This window comes from Hypomesus nipponensis, chromosome 4, assembly GCF_054491055.1.
Source record: "Hypomesus nipponensis isolate SF chromosome 4, ASM5449105v1, whole genome shotgun sequence".
Lineage (NCBI taxonomy): Eukaryota > Metazoa > Chordata > Actinopteri > Osmeriformes > Osmeridae > Hypomesus > Hypomesus nipponensis.
This window is the reverse complement of record NC_140364.1, coordinates 9,829,981-9,851,351: the sequence shown is the minus strand read 5'-3', so window position 1 is coordinate 9,851,351 and position 21,371 is coordinate 9,829,981. Positions and strand designations below refer to the sequence as shown.

Below are 21,371 nucleotides of genomic sequence, written 5' to 3'. Positions count from 1 at the left end.
GGGAGAGAACCAAGAGGGAGAGAGACAAGAGAGAAAGAGACAAGAGAGAAAGAGACGAGAGAGTAAGAGAGACGAGAGAGAAAGAGAGACCAGAGAGAAAGAGAGACGAGAGGGAAGAGAGACGAGAGAGAAAGAAAAGAGAGAGTAAGAGAGACGAGAGAAAGAGAGACCAGAGAGAAAGAGAGACGAGAGGGAAGAGAGACGAGAAAGAAAGAAAAGAGGGAAAAAGAGACAAGAGAGACAGAAAAGAGAGAGTAAGAGAGACGAGAGAAAGAGAGACCAGAGAGAAAGAGAGCCGAGAGGGAAGAGAGACGAGAGAGAAAGAAAAGAGGGAAGAGAGACGAGAGAGAAAGAGAGATGAGAGAGAGAGAAAAGAACACTATGACCATCTATGACTTGAACATCTAGTCAAAATAACGTGACCTGTCAGATTGGGTTGTGGAGAATAAAGTCTTTGGAAAACAAAATGTTTCAAAGACACCTCCTGACCATCAGTGATTTTACTGCATTTGAAGTATTCAGACCTGTAAGCCCAATTAATATTAAGCAATGCTATCAATCCTATCATTATTCAGAAAGATGAGTCAGTATCTCTCACCTGTCCCATCATGGTCTCCTTGTACTGCTTCTTCTGGGTGACCTTGATGGGAGGGAGCTTGGTTACCGCGGAGACCAAGAAGTTGATGAGGATGTCCTCGCAGTTGGCCAGCTGGTCCACCATGCCCTTCAGGCTGTCCGGCAGGAAATTGGTGTACAGGAAGTGGTAATACCTGGAGCGGGAGAAGGGGGGGGGTGAGATCTAATGTTGGTGCAATGACATTCAACCAGATTATCGATGGATGGATTGGTTAATGGAGCTTGCACGTGCCCTGGTCGATAGATTGATTTGACTTATTTAACACGGATTGACTTCAGTTACGCCAGCTCATTGGTTCGAAGTAATCAGTTTAACTTTGGACAAATGACACCGTATAGCCAATGGCGAGACAGTGGTCAAGCAACGCTGCACAACACAATGAAATGTTTCCCCAACATCTGTAGTGGCAGTGGTTCTGGAAGTTCCAGCCTGGCTCCTGTGAGCCATGGTTGTTACCTATGGTAGATGGCTGCCCCGGTGAGCACCATGGAGTAGTCGTTGGTCCACTTGGACGTGTACCCCCAGCGTTCCTTGTTGCTGTCCCAGAAATGGCTACGGGCAGGATATCCCACAATCCTCTCTGGGAAACTCTGCCACACCGTAAAGGCAAAATCGACCTGATGAGAGAGACAGAGAGAATCACTTGATACGCACACACACACACCATAGCAACACACAGACACAATCGTATTAGACACACTGAAACCCGCACACCAGTCTTTTCAAAGCCGCACTGCAGTTGGCTGACCTCTCTGAGCTGATCAAAGCATTTAAACAAATAATTACAGAAAAAAAAACCATCAAATAGACCCAACTTTAACAGCCAGCCAGCTAGCCAGCCAGCCAAAGCAGTCTCCGCATTAGCAATGGAATTAAAAGCTTAATAGCACCAATAACAGCCTTGATAGGATCCTCCTCTACACCCGTCACTGTGTTTAACATCTGTGTTGACGATGTTACTGCAAAATGTGTGCCCCGGGACAAATGACATTACAGAAAGAGACAACGGTTCCATTTAACTGACACAATATAGTCATTTCCATCAGCGCGCCACACGATGGAGGGATGCAATTAGAACGAGGGAGGGATGGAAAGTGTGCGGAGGCAGCAGTTGAGAGAAAGTGGGGGGGGGGGGGGAGGAAGAGCTGAAGAGAGGCGTGAGTCAAGAGAAGTGGGACGTGAGGACAAAGAACAAAAGAAGGACAAATGCAAGAGTGAGAGACAGAATGGGAGAGAGAAAGGGAGAGGGCGTGCGAGAAACCAAAAAGGAGATCGAGTAGCATGTGGGACAGAGAGGGAGAAGTTAGGAACCATCTCTCTCTCTCCCTCTCTCTCTCTCTCTCTCTCTACGTCCTCTCAGCCAGCCAGCGTCTGTGCTGACGCAGTGCCACACAAAGCACTGAGGGGCTGGAGCCAGGCCAGCGGTGACATCATCATCCTCCTCATCAGCAGAGTAGAAGAGAACACAAGAGAGGGGGCAGAGGAGGCCAGGAGAGGAGGGCTGAGGCCACAGCAGCCTGCCCCAACCACCAGGTCCCGTGGGGAGAAGGAAAGAGAGAGCCATGTAGAGAGAGGGATATATATATATGGACAGAATGTGCGTGTGAGAGAGAGAGAGAGAGAGAGAGAGAGAGAAAGGATTAGTGTTGAGTGTAGCGACTGACCTCTGTGGTAGAGAGAACCGTGTCCTCGTCCAGACTGAACACGGCGTCCGTCACTATGGTCTCATAGGGCAGGAACCGGCTGCTCATGATCTGCAGGGGGCGACAGAGAGCACGCGGGGTGAAACACCACACGAGGTGTTCAGCTTCAACGGCGACACTCGAGCCACCCTACGCCTGAGCGTTCCAGCCAACGAGGCTGGAGGAGATGTCGAGTAGAAGGAACCCGAACCCACTGCTCGCAGGGGTCAAGTTCAATCCAAGAAGCGAACGGGACATCGACGAAATCGAGGGTGACAGCTTTTGTCCCCACAGACATTAACAGATTCCACTGCCTTTACTTCCACTCTCTTGGTGATTACATACAGCTGGTGTATCCAATCAGCAGAGGACATCTGACCTGAATTATGGTGGTGAAGGCGCACGTGTACACGAATACACACACACACACACACACACAGTCCTGTAACATTTGGCACACATTTCCCTTGGGTCTTCCCTGCTTAATGATTCATGTGACACGCTAAGGTCTGTATTATTTACTGGAGAGCGGAGGCAGAGTCTGAGTGGAGAGATATTTAGATGTGATGAATATGGGGGTCGGACTTTGAAAGCTCGAAGCAGAGATGCAACTCAGACAGCAGCGTATGGGTGTATACTGGACAACAACCAGCATCTGAAGTACAAACAACTCCCCCACACCGAGATGCAAGTAAATAGCCACAAGCACACTCCTGTACAATCATAGAGCCTGGAAATCACACATGCGTGCAAGTTAAAACCCTGTATGAAAGCCACCTACTCCCAGGAGAAACTTGTGGGACCTGAAGGTCATATTGTTCTAAGAGCATCTGGTGTTTTCTCTTAAAGGCTGCCGCTTACAGAAAATGCCAGGAGGTCTGGAAGGGGAGCACGGATGCACGGAGGCTGAAGTGTCAAAGAGCACAAGCTTCCTAACAAACACCTCTCCACCATCCAACCCGACTGGCTCGGAAGAATCCTGAAGATGACTCAACGACACTGTGTTTGTGTGTGTGTGTGTGTGTGGGGGGGGGGGATGACAGCCAAGAGCAGCAACACGACAAGTAATGAGTCGATAAACCGTCAACATTTCCAAACGTGTGACTCATCACAAAGCTATGAAGACTTTGTTCGGGGGTCGTTCGGTCAAGTGTCATCCTCTTCCTCCCCTCTCTGGAACACTCCAACAGTCACAGAGGGAAGTGAGTGTTCAGGCTTAGCTTGTCAGCCTGTCACGAGGGTGAGGGTTTGAGGCGTGTGATTGAAAGGTGTGTTGATAGGCTGGTGGAGAGGCTCTCGTCATTCCAACCGCAAACTTTAGACCAACCCTGGGGCCTGCGCTTGTCAACGCCACGGTAATACGGTACCGTGCCCAAAGAGAAAAAGGTCTCTCCTTCCCCCTGCTTTGTTTTTTGGGGTTTTCCAATGATGTGGTAGGAGGGGGAGGGAAGAAAGAAAGCTGAGAGGGAGGGATAGAGAAACAACGAGCAGGGGGTGATAAGAGGCTCAATAAGAGATCTCAAAAGAGAAATAACAAGAGAGAGAGAGATAAAGAAGGGAGGGAGGGAGAGAAGGAGAGAGGAAGATGAGAGGCTGGCGTTCCTATCCCAGATGGTTTGTAGCGTTAGAAGTGTGACACATTCGCCGGGGGGGGGGAGTTGGGAACGCACCAGGAATGTGAGCTTTTAGAGGAGGAATCTGCCTCCAGCCAAGAGAGACATGGAGAGAGAGACAGAGACAGACATGAAGAGAGAGAGAGAGAGACAGAGAGAGACAGGAAGAGAGAGAGAGACAGAAAGAGAGACAGTGAGCGAGAGACAGAGAGAGAGACAGGGAGACAGAGAGAGGTACGACAGAAGGAGAAGAGTGATAGAACAGTTATCAGATGGCCTCAGAGAGATGGAGAGAACGAGAGAAAATGAGAAAGAGGGAGAGAGAGCGATCGACCAGAAGAGTGTGTAAACCACAATAACACTGCTGGCTCGCTCCCAGGGCTTAGTAGGAAAGACTTAAACAAGCTTGTGGCGACCATGCCAGTATGGAGAGAGAGCAAGAGAGAGCGAGAGAGAGCGAGAGAGAGAGAGAGCGAGAGGGAGAGAAAACAGCAGAGAGCCAGGCATGTAGGGAGAGACATGTAGAGAGAAAAGAGATCATGTGAAGCTCCTCCTCCAGTCTTTCTGCTGGGCCGGAGGCACACAGCTTAGGTCGCCACAGTAAACAAGTCGGCCACCACAAGCACAACAAACCACAGCCCGCCTGGCACCCAGCCCCGCCCACTGTCACCAACCCACAGCCAAACACAACGCACAATCTGGGATTGACAGCTCAGGAAAAACCACTCAGGGATATAGGGTAGGCTAACCAAAACCCCTGACCACTCTCATGGGCCTGCATGGGAGTTACAATGAGGACAGCATTGGGTGTTACTGACAGGATGGGTGCCGTCACGGGTTTACCCTCACAGACCACACACACACACGTTATGGTTGACCTCCATGGTTCAGGTCACAGAGAACCTTCAGAGGGGGTGCTCAAAAGGTTCTTATAATAACACTGTACAGACTGCTAGTGTTCTGTCTAGCCTGGTAACTAACCAAAACAGAGGGTGGTGTTATGACAAAGTCAGTCACAATAACAGTTCATTAGCTTCTGTCACTCATGTGACAGCAGACACACTGCGTCTCAGGCAAAGGAACAGCGAGAGCTGTCTGTCTGTCAGAGGAGATAACTGATAAGATATAGCTGTCGATCAAACACAGAGACAACAAAATGGCGGGAAAGCACTGCGCTTTGGAACGCGGTGAGTCTAAGATGGTAGCAATCTGTCGTTTGGGGCGTGAAGGAATCAAAATGGGATCCCGGAGCGAGTGTGTGTGTGTGTGTGTGTATGTCGCTCACCTTGTTTTCTCCCTCGATGACAATGACAGGTACTGAGGTGACTGGCCAGCGGTGCTTGGCAGGGAGGGGCTTGTCACAGTTCCACAACACGATGATCTGAGACAGTGTACAGTGAGAGGGAGAAAAAGTTCCAATGTTTTACCAATTCAACAAACTAATCAAATCATTTGATGGGGTGTTAAAGCTGGAGAGAGAAGTGACAGTGAAAAAACCCATTGAGGAGACAGTCGTTCTGCCTCATCAACACTGGCAGATCATATCATGTTGTACAAGGGGTCCTGTGCCCTGAGACCTGCATGCAATCAAACCTTCGGTTAACCTTAACGATTCGCCTTCCAGGTTGACACGGGTTGGCATGAATGTTTAACGAGGAACACACACAACACCTATGCGCATCCCTAAGCACGTCTGAACCCCAACATTTCCCCCGCTGCCTTCTCTCCCAACTCTCTTACTCCTTTCATCCCTCCATCCCCCCCGCCCTTTCTGTTGTTGTCTAACATTTCTCCCTCCAGTTTCTATCACACACACATCCTTTCACTCCCTCTTGGTCTTCTCAGGCTGACTGGAGATAACAGTGTGCGAGAGATGCATGTATGCTTGTAGATGGATAGTACATCCCATGTAAGCATGGAAGAAGGATATGGGACACACAACACGTGTGAAATCAATAGAATTCCAACACTATCTTACCCACACAAACACATTTACATTTAGTCATTTAGCAGACGCTGTTATCCAGAGCGACTTACAATAACAATAAGTACAGGGCCATTCCCCCCAAGGACACAACGTCATTTGACACGGTGGGGAATCAATCCGGCAACCTTCTGATTACTAGCCCGACTCCCGCACCGCTCAGCCATCTGACTCCTCACACACACACACACACACCCTAGTCAACCAGCAAGACTTGGTTTTCTCAGAGAGCCGTGTGAATCCATGCTTCCATGGATCTATTCTGGTGCTCTGCTGCCGGGGGAGCTGGAAAGGCAGATGGCGTCTCTGTTAGCCCACCAGCCTTCTCAGGGAGGTGTGTGCGTGGTGTGGATGTGAGAGAGTATGCATGCCTCTATGTCAAGAGATGTGAGCGGACGACACACTGTTCCTCCCAGAACAGAGAAAACACGCGCACACACGCACGCACACACGCACGCACACAGCAGGAGGTCCACAATCTCCATTCCGCCTCCTGCCTTTGCCAGAACCGTCTCAAAAGCTTTCTTGCTCCCAATTTTCTCTCCCCGCCCCCTCCCTCTCATTCTCTCTGTTCCATTCATTTATTTATATTCGTCTCCCCCTTCCTCCACTCCCCGGCCCCCTTAACATGCAGGCTTTGTGGCTTGATACAATGTGAAGGAACTGTTGTGTACCTGGCTCTCCGGTTTACACCTGGAACCTGCCCTATCCACTTAGCCCGAAGCCAGACGACAAACCTCTTTGATTGGTTCGAACGCTACCAGTGTCAAGATATGGCGGAAAACTGAAGCAAACCAATGGTTCAAACACATCCCACACACCAACTGTTTATACAGTATATATATTTAATGTATTTAATAAATTTAGATATAATGATACATATTATTCATACATAAATAGCTTTAGATATCTATGTAATGCTTCAATTAAAATAAATATACGTTTATAATATATGTAATATATTAAGCGCAACTAGGGGGGGCGACCGTCGGACATTAAGACGCGTTAAGAACATTTTTCAAAAACAATTGAGTGGAGTGGAACACAGCAACGTATAAACGCACACACACTTGCATACATGCACCCCCTCCTCCACACACACACACACACACACACGACCATCAGGGGAGCCACTTTCATTTTATTGCGCGTCTCTGTGTAAAAAGCTACGAATCAATACATGTTGTTACCAGCTGCGCCAAGGAACATCACCCACAGACCTGGCGCCATGTAGACAGATGTGGCCCCTCCACTACAAACTGCTGCTCTAATTCAATTGGGGGGGGAAGTTTACTGGTTTACTGCGCGCGTGTGTTTGTGTGCGTGTTTGTTGCTCAGGTGCCCAACTCCATCATTCAGCATAATAAGATATTTCTGGTCGAGTTTTCTTAAGAATTGAGAATTGAATGAACACACACACACTCCACACAAAGCAGCTGTGAACTCTCCCTTTTAAACACACACACACACACACTTGAATTCCTTACCTGAGCACAGTACTGTGACTTGGCGACAGCCAGCAGCAGCTTGAGAATAGGCTGGGACTGGGAGACCAGGGGGGTGACAGCATGGATGACGGCTGTGAACTTAGCGTACGGTTTCATTCCTGGAGGACAACCAAAATAACAGCAAGATGAACAAGTTACTCAGGTTAAAAATGCATACATGTAGGGCATGGTTTAAGAACTGGAACTCAACCACACGATACAAGCAACATTACACGTATTGTGTCGCCAACATCAGACAGCTCTGAATCTCTCAAAACACGGAACATGGAAAACTTCTCTTTGTACAGTCAGGCTTTGTCTATTAACTAGACTTGACCTGATTCATTGTTTTGGTTGTTAATTAGCGTTCCAAAACAAATTAGCCAGCTTGATGACTGATGTAGCTATTAGTGCCCACTTCATATCTGCACGACAACGCCAGTCAACCAGTTGTTTTTATCACCCAACAAAACCCCTCTTCACCCTGAGCCGGGAGACCGGCTCTCAAGGGAAACAATTGGATTTCATGTCAGTCGTTTGGAAGACAGATTTCTCCGTTATCTCTCCCTCTCTCCCTCCTAATTCATCCCTGCTCACAACACCTTGTTCCTTTAAGGATCCCCATGGTGAACTGGTGTCTCTCCAACAAACAAATACAAAACCCCAGCAAGGTGATCCATGCTTGTCACCAGGGCGATTGTTTTTAATATCTGCAGCCCTCCTGAGGTGCTCAATCAGTGAAGGCTGGATTGACAGGGCTGCCTAACCCCGGTGATGAAGACTGAGGGAGGGAGGCTGCTCAGGTGTGTGTGTGTGTGTGTGTGTGTGTGAGCGCCCAATGAGGTCAAAGCCACATCCACTGCTTTAGCACGGTGAATCGAGTGAAGATGTGTGTGTGTGTGTGCGTTCAGTGTGTCAACTGCCTAATACAAACATCCATCCCTGGTCCAGTCGTCGATCTGTTACCAAGGTTACAGCTGAGTGTGTCGAGGACATGTGAACTTAGGCTCAAGAGGGTCGACTATTAGTATCAACACTCTAGGTAGGGGACACAGCACCAGCATTTCATTCACATGTGAAGGTCAAATGTGACAATAGGCCAGGAGTAGAAGACCAGGAGTAGAAGACCAGGAGACACCAGGAGTCCTTGAGGGCCAAGCAGGCCCCCAGAGCATGTCTCAGGCAGGAGAACCTCCTCAGAGATGTGGTTCTACACATCCAGTGTAGCAGACATCAGAAACCAGTACTGAAGACACCTAGGCTGACACATCAGGTTTTAGTGTGGTGCCGCGTAGCGCAGTACCACCACTGACCTAGGGTGGCGTAGTAGAAGGGGAAGTCCCCCAGGTGGGGGGAGTACTGCGGCAGGGCGAAGAGCCCCCCAGGATGCCGGTTCCACATCAGGGTACTCCTGGATGAGGACTCCAAAACACGGTCCTGGATAATCTGGAAACAGAGGGATGGAGAGAGAGAGAGTCAGTGAGAAAGAGCAATAAAGCCCAGTTGTTAGAATCGTTTTTTTTTTTTTTGGTTGCCTCTTTTGGGGGAACTAAAGCAAAAAGAACATGAGAACAGAAGTCTTTTCATCAAACTGAATAACGAAAAAAGTCAATTCTAATAGAAACCCAGCCAGAGATGAGTCATCAGTCACTCCAGAATCGTTGTTGATCCAAAACTCCCCGACCCAGACACAAAATAAGTCTTGTCAATACAATAAAACGTTGACTGTGAATCACTGAGCTAGTTTGTGTTCCCCAGAAACCGCAGATGAAAGCAATTATAACAAGACAACGTTACTTATATGACATAGTGAAATGGGCTCTGTGTACAACATGACTCATCATTTTTTATTACCAGACAAACTCCATGGTCAATAAAGCTACCTAAATAGACCTCTACTTCAATCAGGCCACCATTGAACCTAATAAAGCTCCCCAGACAGATCAGATCTAACACACACGACCCGACCACTGAATCAGCAGTCAGTCAGAGCAGGCCAGTTCCTCCAAGCCTCAAACTGAGCGGTCACTCACGCTAGACACTTAAATGGCCCCAATTTCCCCTGTTGCTTCTAAGAACAGGCGAATATGGGAGGAAGGATGGGGATGGGGGGGTGGGACAATTGGCCCCCATAGGGAGAGACAGAGGAGGCTGAAAGAGATATTACAGCTGTGCCCTTGAGCAAGGCTAAATTGCTTCGGTAAAACCGACAGAGGTTTGCGGCCCTGCTTTATGGCCCCTATTGAGTCCTAACAGTGGCTGGAGGTGACTGGGCCGTTGGCTTGGTAACAACATGGAAAGAGAGCGTGAGGGAGAGACAGAGAGAGGGAGGGAGAGACAGAGACAGTGAGGGAGAGACAGAGACAGTGAGGGAGGGAGAGACAGAGAGAGTGAGGGAGAGACAGAGACAGTGAGGGAGAGACAGAGACAGTGAGGGAGAGACAGAGACAGTGAGGGAGAGACAGAGACAGTGAGGGAGAGACAGAGACAGTGAGGGAGGGAGGGAGGGAGAGACAGAGAGAGGGAGGGAGAGACAGAGAGAGTGAGGGAGAGACAGAGACAGTGAGGGAGGGAGGGAGGGAGAGACAGAGAGAGGGAGGGAGAGACAGAGAGAGTGAGGGAGAGACAGAGACAGTGAGGGAGAGACAGAGACAGTGAGGGAGGGAGAGACAGAGAGAGTGAGGGAGAGACAGAGAGAGGGAGGGAGAGACAGAGAGAGTGAGGGAGAGACAGAGAGAGTGAGGGAGAGACAGAGACAGTGAGGGAGAGACAGAGACAGTGAGTGAGGGAGAGACAGAGAGAGTGAGGGAGAGACAGAGAGAGGGAGGGAGAGACAGAGAGAGTGAGGGAGAGAGAGTGAGGGAGAGAGTGAGGGAGAGAGAGTGAGGGAGAGAGTGAGGGAGAGAGTGAGGGAGAGAGTGAGAGTAAAAAAGGGACAGAGGGTAATATCTAGAGAAACAAGCGAGCGAGTGGGAGAGAAAAAGCGAAAGTAAACTTTGATGCTACATGAATGTGAATTCTACACTTGTTACCTTAATGACAGTTTTAACATTTTATATCTAGAACTATCTTGCACTACAGTACTTGTTTTATCTTTCTATATATTTGTACTTACTATGTTAATTATGCACCACCGACCACCACCGGCAATAAACCGGATTCTGAGTGGAAAGATATAAATAGAAAGAGACAGAACGAGAGAGAGAGGGAGAGACAGAGAGAGACAGAGAGACAGAGAGAGACAGAGAGAGACAGAGAGAGACAGAGAGAGACAGAGAGAGACAGAGACAGAGAGAGAGAGAGAGAGAGAGAGAGAGAGAGAGAGAGAGAGAGAGAGAGAGAGAGAGAGAGAGAGAGAGAGAGAGGATGACATAGAGGTGGAGGTGATACGGTGGGCGGTGCGGTGGGCAGTGTGCGCTGGAGCTTCCTGAGATGGTAATAATATAGCTGCAGGGTCTTACTGTCATCATATTGACATAGCAGCATCAACATTCATTTATAGACGGAGGAATGAAATAAAGAAGAGTATGTGTGTGTGAGAGGGAAATGGAATGAGGGTGAGAGAGTGAGAGAGAGGGGTAGGGATGGAGGGAGGAAGGGAGCACGAGAGAGAGAGAGAGAGAGAGAGAGAGAGAGAGGGGTAGGGATGGAGTCCAGGCAGGGAGGAAGGGAGCACGAGAGAGAGAGAGGGGGAGAGAGAGCATAGTGGGGTCTTTTTCTAAGGGCCCTCTGGCCAGTCAGAAAACCATTTGCCATCAGCTCCAACTAATTAACGTGGAATCCCTCCACCTCTCAATTCGGTTGCTTTTCACCTTTGAACAGGAAAATGACCGTCTTAAAACTACCGCCTGAAGGTCTTACGAGAGGCCATTACTCGTCCGTCCGTCCCCACCACACACACACACTCACATGAACCCACCCAGCACTCGGTCCAACCTATCTGAGCTTGATAGACGACTCAATCTCCCCACCCCACAAGCTACAAACACCCAATTAGACGATGATGGATCCAGCCCCACTCTCTGGAACCACTATAATTGTCTTAATAGTTAGCGTTAATAGGTGTGCCAGAACTGCAAGAAGCTCCATTGGCCTTGTGATTGGTTGAAACGTCCTCACTTCCTGACAGGAAAGGGGCTGTGATTGGTTGAGCTTGCCTGCTGGTTTGTGAAAGAGACGCCATGCTCCATGCATCCACAAGTTTGATGAAAGAGGTTGTGTGTGTGTGTGTGTGTGTGTGCGCGCGCGCACATGAGGAGATATTAAATCTGCTGAGATATCAGAGTAAGGTGTTTGTGAAAGAGTATGTGTGCTTGTATTTGGGTTTGGGTCAGTGTCTATGTGGTCTGTGTGTATCGGCCCAGATCTCTAGCAGAGCGGCTCGGCAGGATGAATAAACCATGCTGCTCGTTATCTCGCAGGGCTGCCACGGCAACGCCATTTACATATGTCACCCCCCTCCCTCCCTCCACCCCCCCACCCCCTCCTTCGCCGGCAGGACGGGACAGTCACTCAGGCTTAGACGTTTAGCCTCGGCAACGCGCAAACAACAACCCAACAACAGCGTCAAAGTCGCCCAGGTTAGGGGGTGTCACTGGCCCTTTGGCAGGGTGTCGGGAGGGGGGGGGGGGGGGTTAAGACTGTCTGACGGCGTGACATCACACCCCAGTTGTGGAGACGCGGGCTGTGGAGATAAGTGCCATGGCGATATGTGTGAAAGATTACAGGGTACCCGGGGTAAGGCTTAAGATAAGCAGCTGATTGCTGTGAGGTCTGTGGGGCAGACGGACAAGACTGGAGAGATAGGTATCAGGGGCAGTCAAGGGGTCATGACGGCCAACTCTGATTGGATGATAGGAATACATTCATGAATAAAACGTGCATGCAGCTCGTTTGGCTGGAAGGCTGGAGCTTAGTGGAGCTATGGAGCCCGGCTGGGTTTGGCTGACAGGATGTGTGTATCCATTGCCTAGACGTGGGCGTCTGTGCTGTGGCGTGGCGCAATGCAGGGCTGTGGTGTGTGTTGCCTGGTATGTGTGTTTGAGGGCTGTATATATGCCACCGTGAGTTGGCACTACGGAGCGGAGGTGTGCGAGGCCTGCGTTAGCATGCGAGCCGCCCTAGCATGAAGCAGAGTCTGGGGAACGGCACCGCAGAGAGGCTGGCGTGACATTGGAACCCTCCGAGAACAGGGAAAGATTGATGATGAGGGCCGAGCGATAGCGAGAGGGAGGCTGGGAGAAGGAGACAGACAGAGGTGAGATAGAAAGGCGTGTGTGTGTGTGTGTGTGCGTGTCGTTACCTCCAGAGTGGTCAGCACTATTTTCTCCACAGAGGAGAAGTAGGCCTCCCAGAGGAACTGGGTCTGCTGTCTGAGAGACAGGATCTGGTCTGGATGGATGGAGCGCACTGTGGACGGGATCTGGAGAGAGAGAGAGAGAGAGACACACACGCCACACGGTTACCGAAGGAGGGAGGGAGAGAGAGAGAGAGAGAGAGAGAGAGAGAGAGAAAGACCACCAGAGATAGAAAACAGAGAGACCAGGGAGACGGAAAAGCCCAAACACAGAGGAACGAGAGAGAGGAGCAGGACAGGTACCTGCAGCAGTAGTCTCTCGTCCCCGATGACCGCCGCAGTGTTCCAGCTGATGATCTCAGAGAAGGGCAGCTCCCAGCCGTTGCTGAGCATGACCGGAACACACGCCGCCTGCACACACACACACACACACACACGTTCATGACTCTTCTCTTCATGAAAAAGAACTGGACTGAAAACATACACGCCGTCAACAAGAGAATCGAGCCGGTAGACAGACCAGACGGGGAGGGAGGGCGTGCAGAGGGATGGAGGAGGAGAGCGATAAAACGAGATGAGGTACAGCTCGGCTGAGACCTGGCCTCTGGCAGAAAGCTGGTGGCGGAGAGAGGGATGAGTGGAGGAGAAGAACGTGGGGGATGAGGAGAGGCCAACAGCTGCCGTGTGCGAGGAGAGTTTGGATGTAATGACGGCCCTGTCACTCAGGGGTCATAAAGGTGTCAGCCACAGCAGCGCTGGCCCTCGGGCTGTGCTCTGGCTCTCACTCACACACACACACACACACACACACACACACACACACACACACACACACACACACACACACACACACACACACACACACACACACACACACACACACACACACACACACACACACACGGTCATGCATGCACACACACACACACACACACACGGCATTTGTTCTTAAAGCGACCTCTAATCATCCCTCCTCCTTCCACACACGCGCACACACACACCCTCTCAAGCAGACAGCGTGGAGTGAGTCAGACAGTGAGAGCTGAAAGGGAGGGGGCGGGGCACAGGTGGACCTTTTCCTTTGGAGGGGGGCGGGGGGTGAGAGGAAGGTAGCAGCCAATTGAGAGAGAGAGAGAGCTCTAAGAGGTTCCTGACAGTTAGTCTGTCCAGAAAGTGGACAGGAAAACACTACTTTTGTGTGTGTGTGTGTGTGTGCAAGCATCTAAAGACCGTGTCCTCCGCAGTATGAAAAGGAGGTGAAAGGTACTTGTGAGGACTGCAGAACATAGTGTGTGCGCGCACGTCAAACTCACTTGCAGAGCCTCCAGGAAGCGGAAGGACCCCAGGCGTCGTCCCCGAGGCACCAGGCAGAAGGTGGAGTTGTACAGCATCTCCCTGTAGTCGTACCTGGATAGCGCACACACACACAAAGATCATGAGGTCAGACCACACATATATTATCTGCACTACAGACAGATTCAAGAGATGCATGTTAACGCTGTAGGAGATACACCTAGTCACGCACACAGCTCCTCGAAGATATAACAGAGTACACAGTTAGGAAATGACATCACCAGCTGTCTTTTCCGTCTCGTTCACTCTCCATCTCCTTGTCAACACTCCTTCCCTTTATATGTTGTGTCCCTCCTCTCCTTCCATCTACCTCTCCCTCCCTCCATCTCTCTCTCTCTCTCTCCCCCTCATTCTCTTCTCTCTCTCTCTCATCTGTCCATTTCTCTCCTTTACTCCCTCTCAACTGCCCTTCCTTCCATTTTCCCCTCCAGTCCTCCCTCCCTCTCTCTCTCCAGTCAGGTGTGTCTTATTGCTCTCCAAACAGAATGACCAGCGTTGCCAAGGGTAATGAGCTGTGAGTGACACCTGCTTCCAGGAGGCAAGCTGCTGTGTGTGTGTGTGTGTGTGTTTCTAATCAGCCCCAGACAGCGGGTGTGGTGTGTACACATTCGGGTGCAGCCACACACACACACACACACACACTCAGGGCGGCAGAGAAGGTACAGATGGGGTGAGACGATATTAAGATGCTTTCCATATCAAAGAGACCGCCCTTCATTTCCCCCTCTCTCTGTCTCCCACCCTTCCCTCTATCCCTCTCACAACCCCCCCCCCCTCACTCTCTCTTTCTCTCACCTTGTCTATACCCCGTCTCCCCCTCTCTTCTTCCTCCCCCCCCCCCCTCTACCTCACACTGCAGACTACTGGGCAGTAACAATGAGGGCGTTAGGGTGTGGAGGTTAAGAGAGAGGAGAGGCAGAAAATCATTCCTCGTTCTCAGCGATCTATAGGTGAAGGTGAGAAGACACTCGCTGCCTAACACACCCACACAAGACACACAAACAGAGAAAGGCAGACACACACAGATACACACACACACACAGAGACACACAAGCAGAGAAAGGCAGACACACACACACACACACAGAGACACACAAACACCCACGGAGACATCCAGGCATGCACACTCACACTTCCAAACCCCACTAGATGTGTGTGGGCCAAGCCGGGCACTGTCCCCCTGCTTGATATTCAGCGGAGCAGCAGTGTGGATGGCTCTCTCAGCAGACAGCTGGGCCAGGAATATGGCGTCCAGCTCCCTCTACGTCTCCATCGACAGGTGACAGAATGTCAATGTGTGGGCGTGCAGCTGTCACCTGTTCCTGTGAAGCCTGCCCTACTGAGGTGTGTGTGGAGTCAGATGGCTGAGCGGTGAGGGAGTCGGGCTAGTAATCGGAAGGTTGCCGGATCGATTCCCCGCCTTGCCAAATGACGTTGGGCAAGGCACTTCACCCTACTTGCCTCGGGTGGAATGTCCCTGTACTTACTGTAAGTCGCTCTGGGTAAGAGCGTCTGCTAAATGACTAAATGTAAATGTGTGTTGGAGAGGTGAGATGTGAGATGTGATTTAGGTTGTGGTATGGATGGATCTTTTGGCACTTAACTGTCTCTTTCAACCATCACATGACTAGCTATGTGTTTGTCTTGTGAAAGTCGGAGAGGGCTTCTCTAGCCTCCTGCAGAGAGATCTCCTCTCTTAAGCCGCATTTCCACTGCAAGTCCCTGGAACTTGTTCTCAACAAACACATTTTCAAGGAACTAAAAGATTCCTTCAGCCCACCACAGAAATCTTCCCCTTTACACTAGGCAAATGAGTCATCTGACGAATGCACCATAAATATAAAATAAATGTCAAATGGAATATATATTATATATCTTTTATATAATTAAATGTTTTATATTAAAAAATCTTCAGCGCGCTTATGACGCCAACTATTATTACATTACCAAGATATTGGAATACACTTAGTCATTACGGGTCGCTGAATCCAATCGCAGCTGCATTTCATGCTCAGCATGAATGCTTAATAAGGAGTGAGCTTAGTCACTGATCCATATCTGGTGTGTTCTTCTGTTCTCCATGGACGTGTGTTTGTGGAGAGAGAGAAGGGTCCGGATGCAGACTCAGCAGGGTTAGGGCCTCATCCCTCTCCCCCAAGTCATACTGGTTTGCGGCTGCGGAATTTTGATTTATATGCTGCTGCCAGTTTTCAACCAATAAGAAATGTGCAGCACTGCAAGCCCCACCCCAAAGGTTTGTGTATTGCGGAAAGAACCATCCCAGGAGCCGGCATGTAACGGTTCCTGCTTTTTGCTTCCCAGAACTCAATGGAAATTACATTTATGAGGGTTACATTTCCTGCTGAGGAAAAGTGTCTGTGGAGTCACACAGACAGACTGGGTGACCTCTGACCCCTACGTGACCCCCCTGGGAACCTCTGGCTTGTCCCCATGACGCCCCCTCGGCCCCATCAGCGCCCCTGGGGCACTTACCACTGCTCTGCACCTGACTCTCTCTCCCCCCCCTCCGTCTTTCCCTCTGTTATCTATCCTAATGGAAAACAGCAAGACTTCCCTCCTGCTGACCTTGAGCTGCCTAGAAACCCCACCACTGAGCCACAAGCTTACTGGGAGTATGGGAGCGTATGTGTGTGTGTGTGTGTGTGAGAGAGAGAGATGGTGTGACAGAGAAAGATGAACCAAGGAGGGGGAGAGAGCATGTGAAAGGGGTAAGGAGCGTCATGCTTTGATTGGAAACATGATAAATGACGATATGATCCTGTAATATTATGAGGAGGAAATTCAGACCAGCACACTGAGGTGAAATAAACCCTGACAACAGACTATATGCATGTGCGTGTTGGTTCCAGTGAGGGACTGTATGCGTTTTCTTACAGTTCTGATACAACAAGGCAACCCCTTGTTGCACAGACAACTTTTAACATTGTTGCCATGGAAACTCAGTAAAATACCCGTTTGGAAAGACTTAATTACAAGCATTCTGCTCTTCATCTACGGAGGGAGAGAAAAATCACAGCCATTGTTTGAAAATGATTGTTCCATTAAATAAAGAAGCAAAGAAAGAAAACAAATGGTTCTTCTTTTCTGAAAGCCCCCCATCCATCTCAGGGCTGGGTGCTTCCCAGAGGTGAGGGGCTCGGCTGGGCCGCCCGCCAGCCCTGCTGTCAGCCCTGGTGCAGGATGGGTATCTGACAGACGACTGGTCCCACTAACCCCCACCCCCAGACTCTCTGCCGGGATGAGAACACACAACCACAAACAGCCTTGTAGTGTTCAAGAAAGAAAGAAAGAGAGAGAAAGAGAGAGAAAGAGAGAGAAAGAGAGAGAAAGAGAGAGAAAGAGAGAGAAAGAGAGAGAGAGAAAGAGAGAGAGAGAAAGAGAGAGAAAGAGAGAGAGAGAGAGATCCAATTTAGAGCTTTATAAGCCTGTTGTCACATTAGCCGGTGCAATCATTCTTGCTTATTTCTCTCAGTGTGTGTGTGTGTGTGCGTACACTGGATACATTACTAACTCCTTGTGTCTAACTATGACTGTGAGTGTGTGTTTGGCTGGGCCTGGCAGTGTGTACGTGTGTGTCCTAGAGGGGGGGGGGGAGATATGACTGTGGAGACAGAGAGAGGAGCAGGCTGGATTAAAAGCAACAATGAGAAATGGATGAACATAATACCCCGACTAAAGGATTAAGGCCAGTGATATGGGTCTCAGCCCTGGAAGCTGGACCCTGGGAGATGTGTGTGTGTGTGTGTGTCTCAGAGCATACATAGATGGACAAGGAGAGTCTTAGCATAGGCTGTGAACTAGCATGATTGAACTGTGCGTGTGCGTGTGTGTGCGCGCATTCCGCATGGCTGTTGGTGAGCAAACATGGATGAGAGTCTTAGCATATGTCCTGAGCGATTGTGATTGGAGCATATCTGAAGTGCAAGTGTGCCCGCGGGGCAAACGCATGGTTCATGTAGCCTCTCTGACGAGAAGAGAATGCGTGTGTGGGGGTGTATGATGCATGTTAGAGTGTGTTTGTCTGACTGTTTGCATGAGAATAAATTACACGTGCACACATGCGTGTAGCAGCAAACAAAAACGAGAGCAGGGGTTACTGGGGTGTGACTGAGTGAAGTGCGTGTGTGTGTGTGTGTATGTATGTTCCCTTGTCGCCACAATTCTCACCCTTGCCACTCCCTTGTCATATGCCCTGTGGCTGTGCACCCTGTAGTGTGTGTGTGTCCACCCGTCTCTTCTGCCCTCCTCCTTGCTCATCCTGCCCACTGCACGCTCTCCACAACTAATTCATTACCCTAATTAGGGCTCATTAGCCAGCTTATGCTAGTTCCAATTAGTATCCTAGCATAAAATACCCCGCCCCCCCTCGCTTCCCCCCCCAAACAAACACACTGGCTGGGCAGGATCCCATGGCAACCACAAAGTCCAGCCACTCACAGGGGAATACACACACACACACACACACACACACACCACACACACACACACACACACACACACACACACACACACACACACACACACACCAAGGTCCGAAAAGCACCCTGGTCCTTTGAAGTCTTTCAACTGGTCTGTCTGTCTCTTTTCTCTGTCTCTGTTGACTCAAAGCTCAAGACAACTTTCATTTGGGAGTTACTGCAAGGGCACCAATAGTAGTTCAAATACACAGTAACAGATAAAGAATGCAATAGTCTCTTTCTCTGTGATCTAGACATCGTCCTCCACATCTTCCTGCCTGATAATCCTCAGCAATCCCAACTCAATGAGAGGCTTGTCTCAAGCCCACTGCCAAAAACTACAGATGGTTAGCGTTAGCTTGCTTTGATTGGGAATTCACAGCAACTCGACAGGACAGGGCTAGCCAAACAGTCTTGGTCATTCAATACAGCACCGTGGCCTACATTAAGCTGTGGCTAAGACGGTGCTGGCTGGTTGGAACAGACTTGCATTTAAGATCCTTTGTACCATTCAGTCAAACCCTGAAGAGGAGGGAGGGAGGGGGAGAGGAGAGAGAGAGAGAGGGAGGGAGGTGGGTGGGAGGAGGAAAATGAGAGAGAGAGAGAGTGCAGGATGGGGGCGAGAGAGGGAGAGAGAGAGAGAGTGGGAGGTAAAGGGAAACAGAGCCAGAGAGAGGGGGGAGAGCGACAATAGCTGGAGGTGGTGAGATTGAGTGACAGGGGCCGTATGTAGCTCTGCTTTAGTCAGCATACCTTCCCCAGGGCGCCTTCTCCCAGGCTGCCCCACCCCCACTACACACACACACACACACACGTACAAAACCTAAATATTTTACACATAGGCAGATAGCGAGCGTCCCGGGCGCGGAGACGCCTTATTCTCTGGGACAGGTTTATGCCGGCAATCTTTTCAATTTGTCCTCTCGTATTTCAGCCGCCACCGGCAGACGGGGGGAAGATTTCAGCAACGGTTAGTGTCTGTGAGCAGCTCTCTGGAGCCCCGGACCTGTTAGGAGTAACCTAACTAGAAGCGGGGGAGGGGGGTGGGTATACACATGCATTCACACGTGCGTGTGCTTTCAAACACACGGTAACACTTTAGATCCAGGTGCTTGTAATGAGTTAGTTAATATGTAATAAGGCCTTAGTAAGTCTTATTAACACATGTTAATGTTAATAAGCATCTGTGACGGGCCTTATTACCTATTAACAAACATTGACAATATCTTTCGATAACTAACCCTAGCCCTAACCCTAACCCTTACTAAAATGGATAACACTTAGAACATTCATATTTGTTAGTAAAACTATATAAACTATTTGAAGGGGCCGTATTACTATTAACCAACACTTCTTTCAAGCACCTGGATCTAAAGTGTTACTCAAACACACGCATAGTCACACACACCCTGATTGGCTGGCTCCGCTGCGCCCTCAGATCAGCGGTCTAGACCAGACACACACTGGAGACCAGCTGTTCCTCGCTCTGCACTGCACTTCACTTCCAGATGGCCCTGGGGACCCAGGCATCCGTGTGTGTGTGGGTCTGTGTGTGTGTCTGTGTATGTGCGTGCGTGAGTATTTGTGTGTGTCTGTGTGTGTGTGTGCGTGAGTTTGTGTGTGTGTGAGTGTGTGTGTGAGTGTGTGCACGGCGTGTGTCTGTGTGTGCCAGTCTCTGATTCAGACGCGTCGGCACATGCTCCGGCTGCAGTCTCTTTCTAAACTCTCCCACGTTTGTCATCAGCGCTCCGGGCTGAGTGGCCCAGACGAGTCCACATGTACCCAGGGAGCCATGCCCTTTTATCCACTCATCACACAAGCCTACATGGAACGACTTGGACTGCCGAGAACTGAATTGACTGGGGCCACACACCCAAACACACACACACACACACACACCCAAACACACAGCGACAATGTGTTTCAATTCATTCCACGCGCTTTATAGTTGACAGGGGCTCTTTATATCACAAGCCCCAGTTCAATTTAAGATAGACCCTGCAAGCGAGTATTGACACTCCAGAGGCTTGCGGCCCCAGAGCCCTCGGTTCCAGTCCCATCTGCCTGTTAGCTGCGGCCTCTCTCTTCCTGAAGGTGGCTGGGAAAACTCATTAACTCCAATAACTGTCCAAAGACCAGGGCTAATGTATTCTCCTCCCAAGGCTTCCAACATTCTAACGGCAGCTCCATATGTGCCCCAGCACCAGCACAGCGTGAGATTAAGTACAACAGAAACACCAAACTCATACATAAAAAGGATATAATGGGTAAATGGTGCAGCTATAAGCAGAGGGAGTTGGGGGAGGGGGGGGGGGGGTAACACAGAGAGAGATGTGTGATGGCTCCCTATGCTTACACATACACACACACAGCTCTGTTTGTGCACACGCTCTCACTATTTCTACCCTGCACACAGTCCCAAAGTCTTTAAAGGTGAATGGACACACACACACACACACACACGTCCATGTCCACCCACCTCCACTGTCCCGAGCAGGCTCGTTAAGCATGGGTCTGACAGCTCAGCAGGGTCAGATCACCAGGTGAACACGTCGCTGGAGAGCGGATGGATAGGCAGTCCTTTGATGAACATATGTGTGCTTGGGTATTTATCTGACTCCAGAGCAGGAAGAGCGGCTGTCAATCTCTGTCCAGTCAGGACGACCTAGTCACTGCCGGCATTCATCGTACAGACACATCATAAGAGAGATGTGTCATGCATGTGTGTGTGTGTGAGAGAGCGGGGTTGAAAGAGAATTGGTGAGTGGTAAACAACACAGAGGGATGGTGAGAGGAAAAGAAAAAAAAGAGTGTGCATTTGTGAGGGGTAGGGCAGTTCAT

The 21,371-nt window shown here is 49.9% G+C and overlaps 1 protein-coding gene across 1 annotated transcript in view; it reads right to left on the bottom strand.

Annotated features, from left to right (window-relative positions):
• ext1b (exostosin glycosyltransferase 1b) overlaps positions 1–21,371 on the bottom strand; it is a 65,350-nt gene that overhangs the window by 4,213 nt on the left and 39,766 nt on the right. Inside the window, exons 2-10 of the mRNA XM_084696314.1 lie at positions 14,013–14,106; positions 13,003–13,110; positions 12,706–12,825; positions 8,717–8,849; positions 7,404–7,522; positions 5,218–5,313; positions 2,302–2,391; positions 1,094–1,254; positions 599–770 (exon numbers count right to left, since the gene is read on the bottom strand). Of these exons, the coding sequence (XP_084552440.1) occupies positions 599–770; positions 1,094–1,254; positions 2,302–2,391; positions 5,218–5,313; positions 7,404–7,522; positions 8,717–8,849; positions 12,706–12,825; positions 13,003–13,110; positions 14,013–14,106 (1,093 nt within the window). The remainder of the gene's footprint in view (positions 1–598; positions 771–1,093; positions 1,255–2,301; positions 2,392–5,217; positions 5,314–7,403; positions 7,523–8,716; positions 8,850–12,705; positions 12,826–13,002; positions 13,111–14,012; positions 14,107–21,371) is intronic.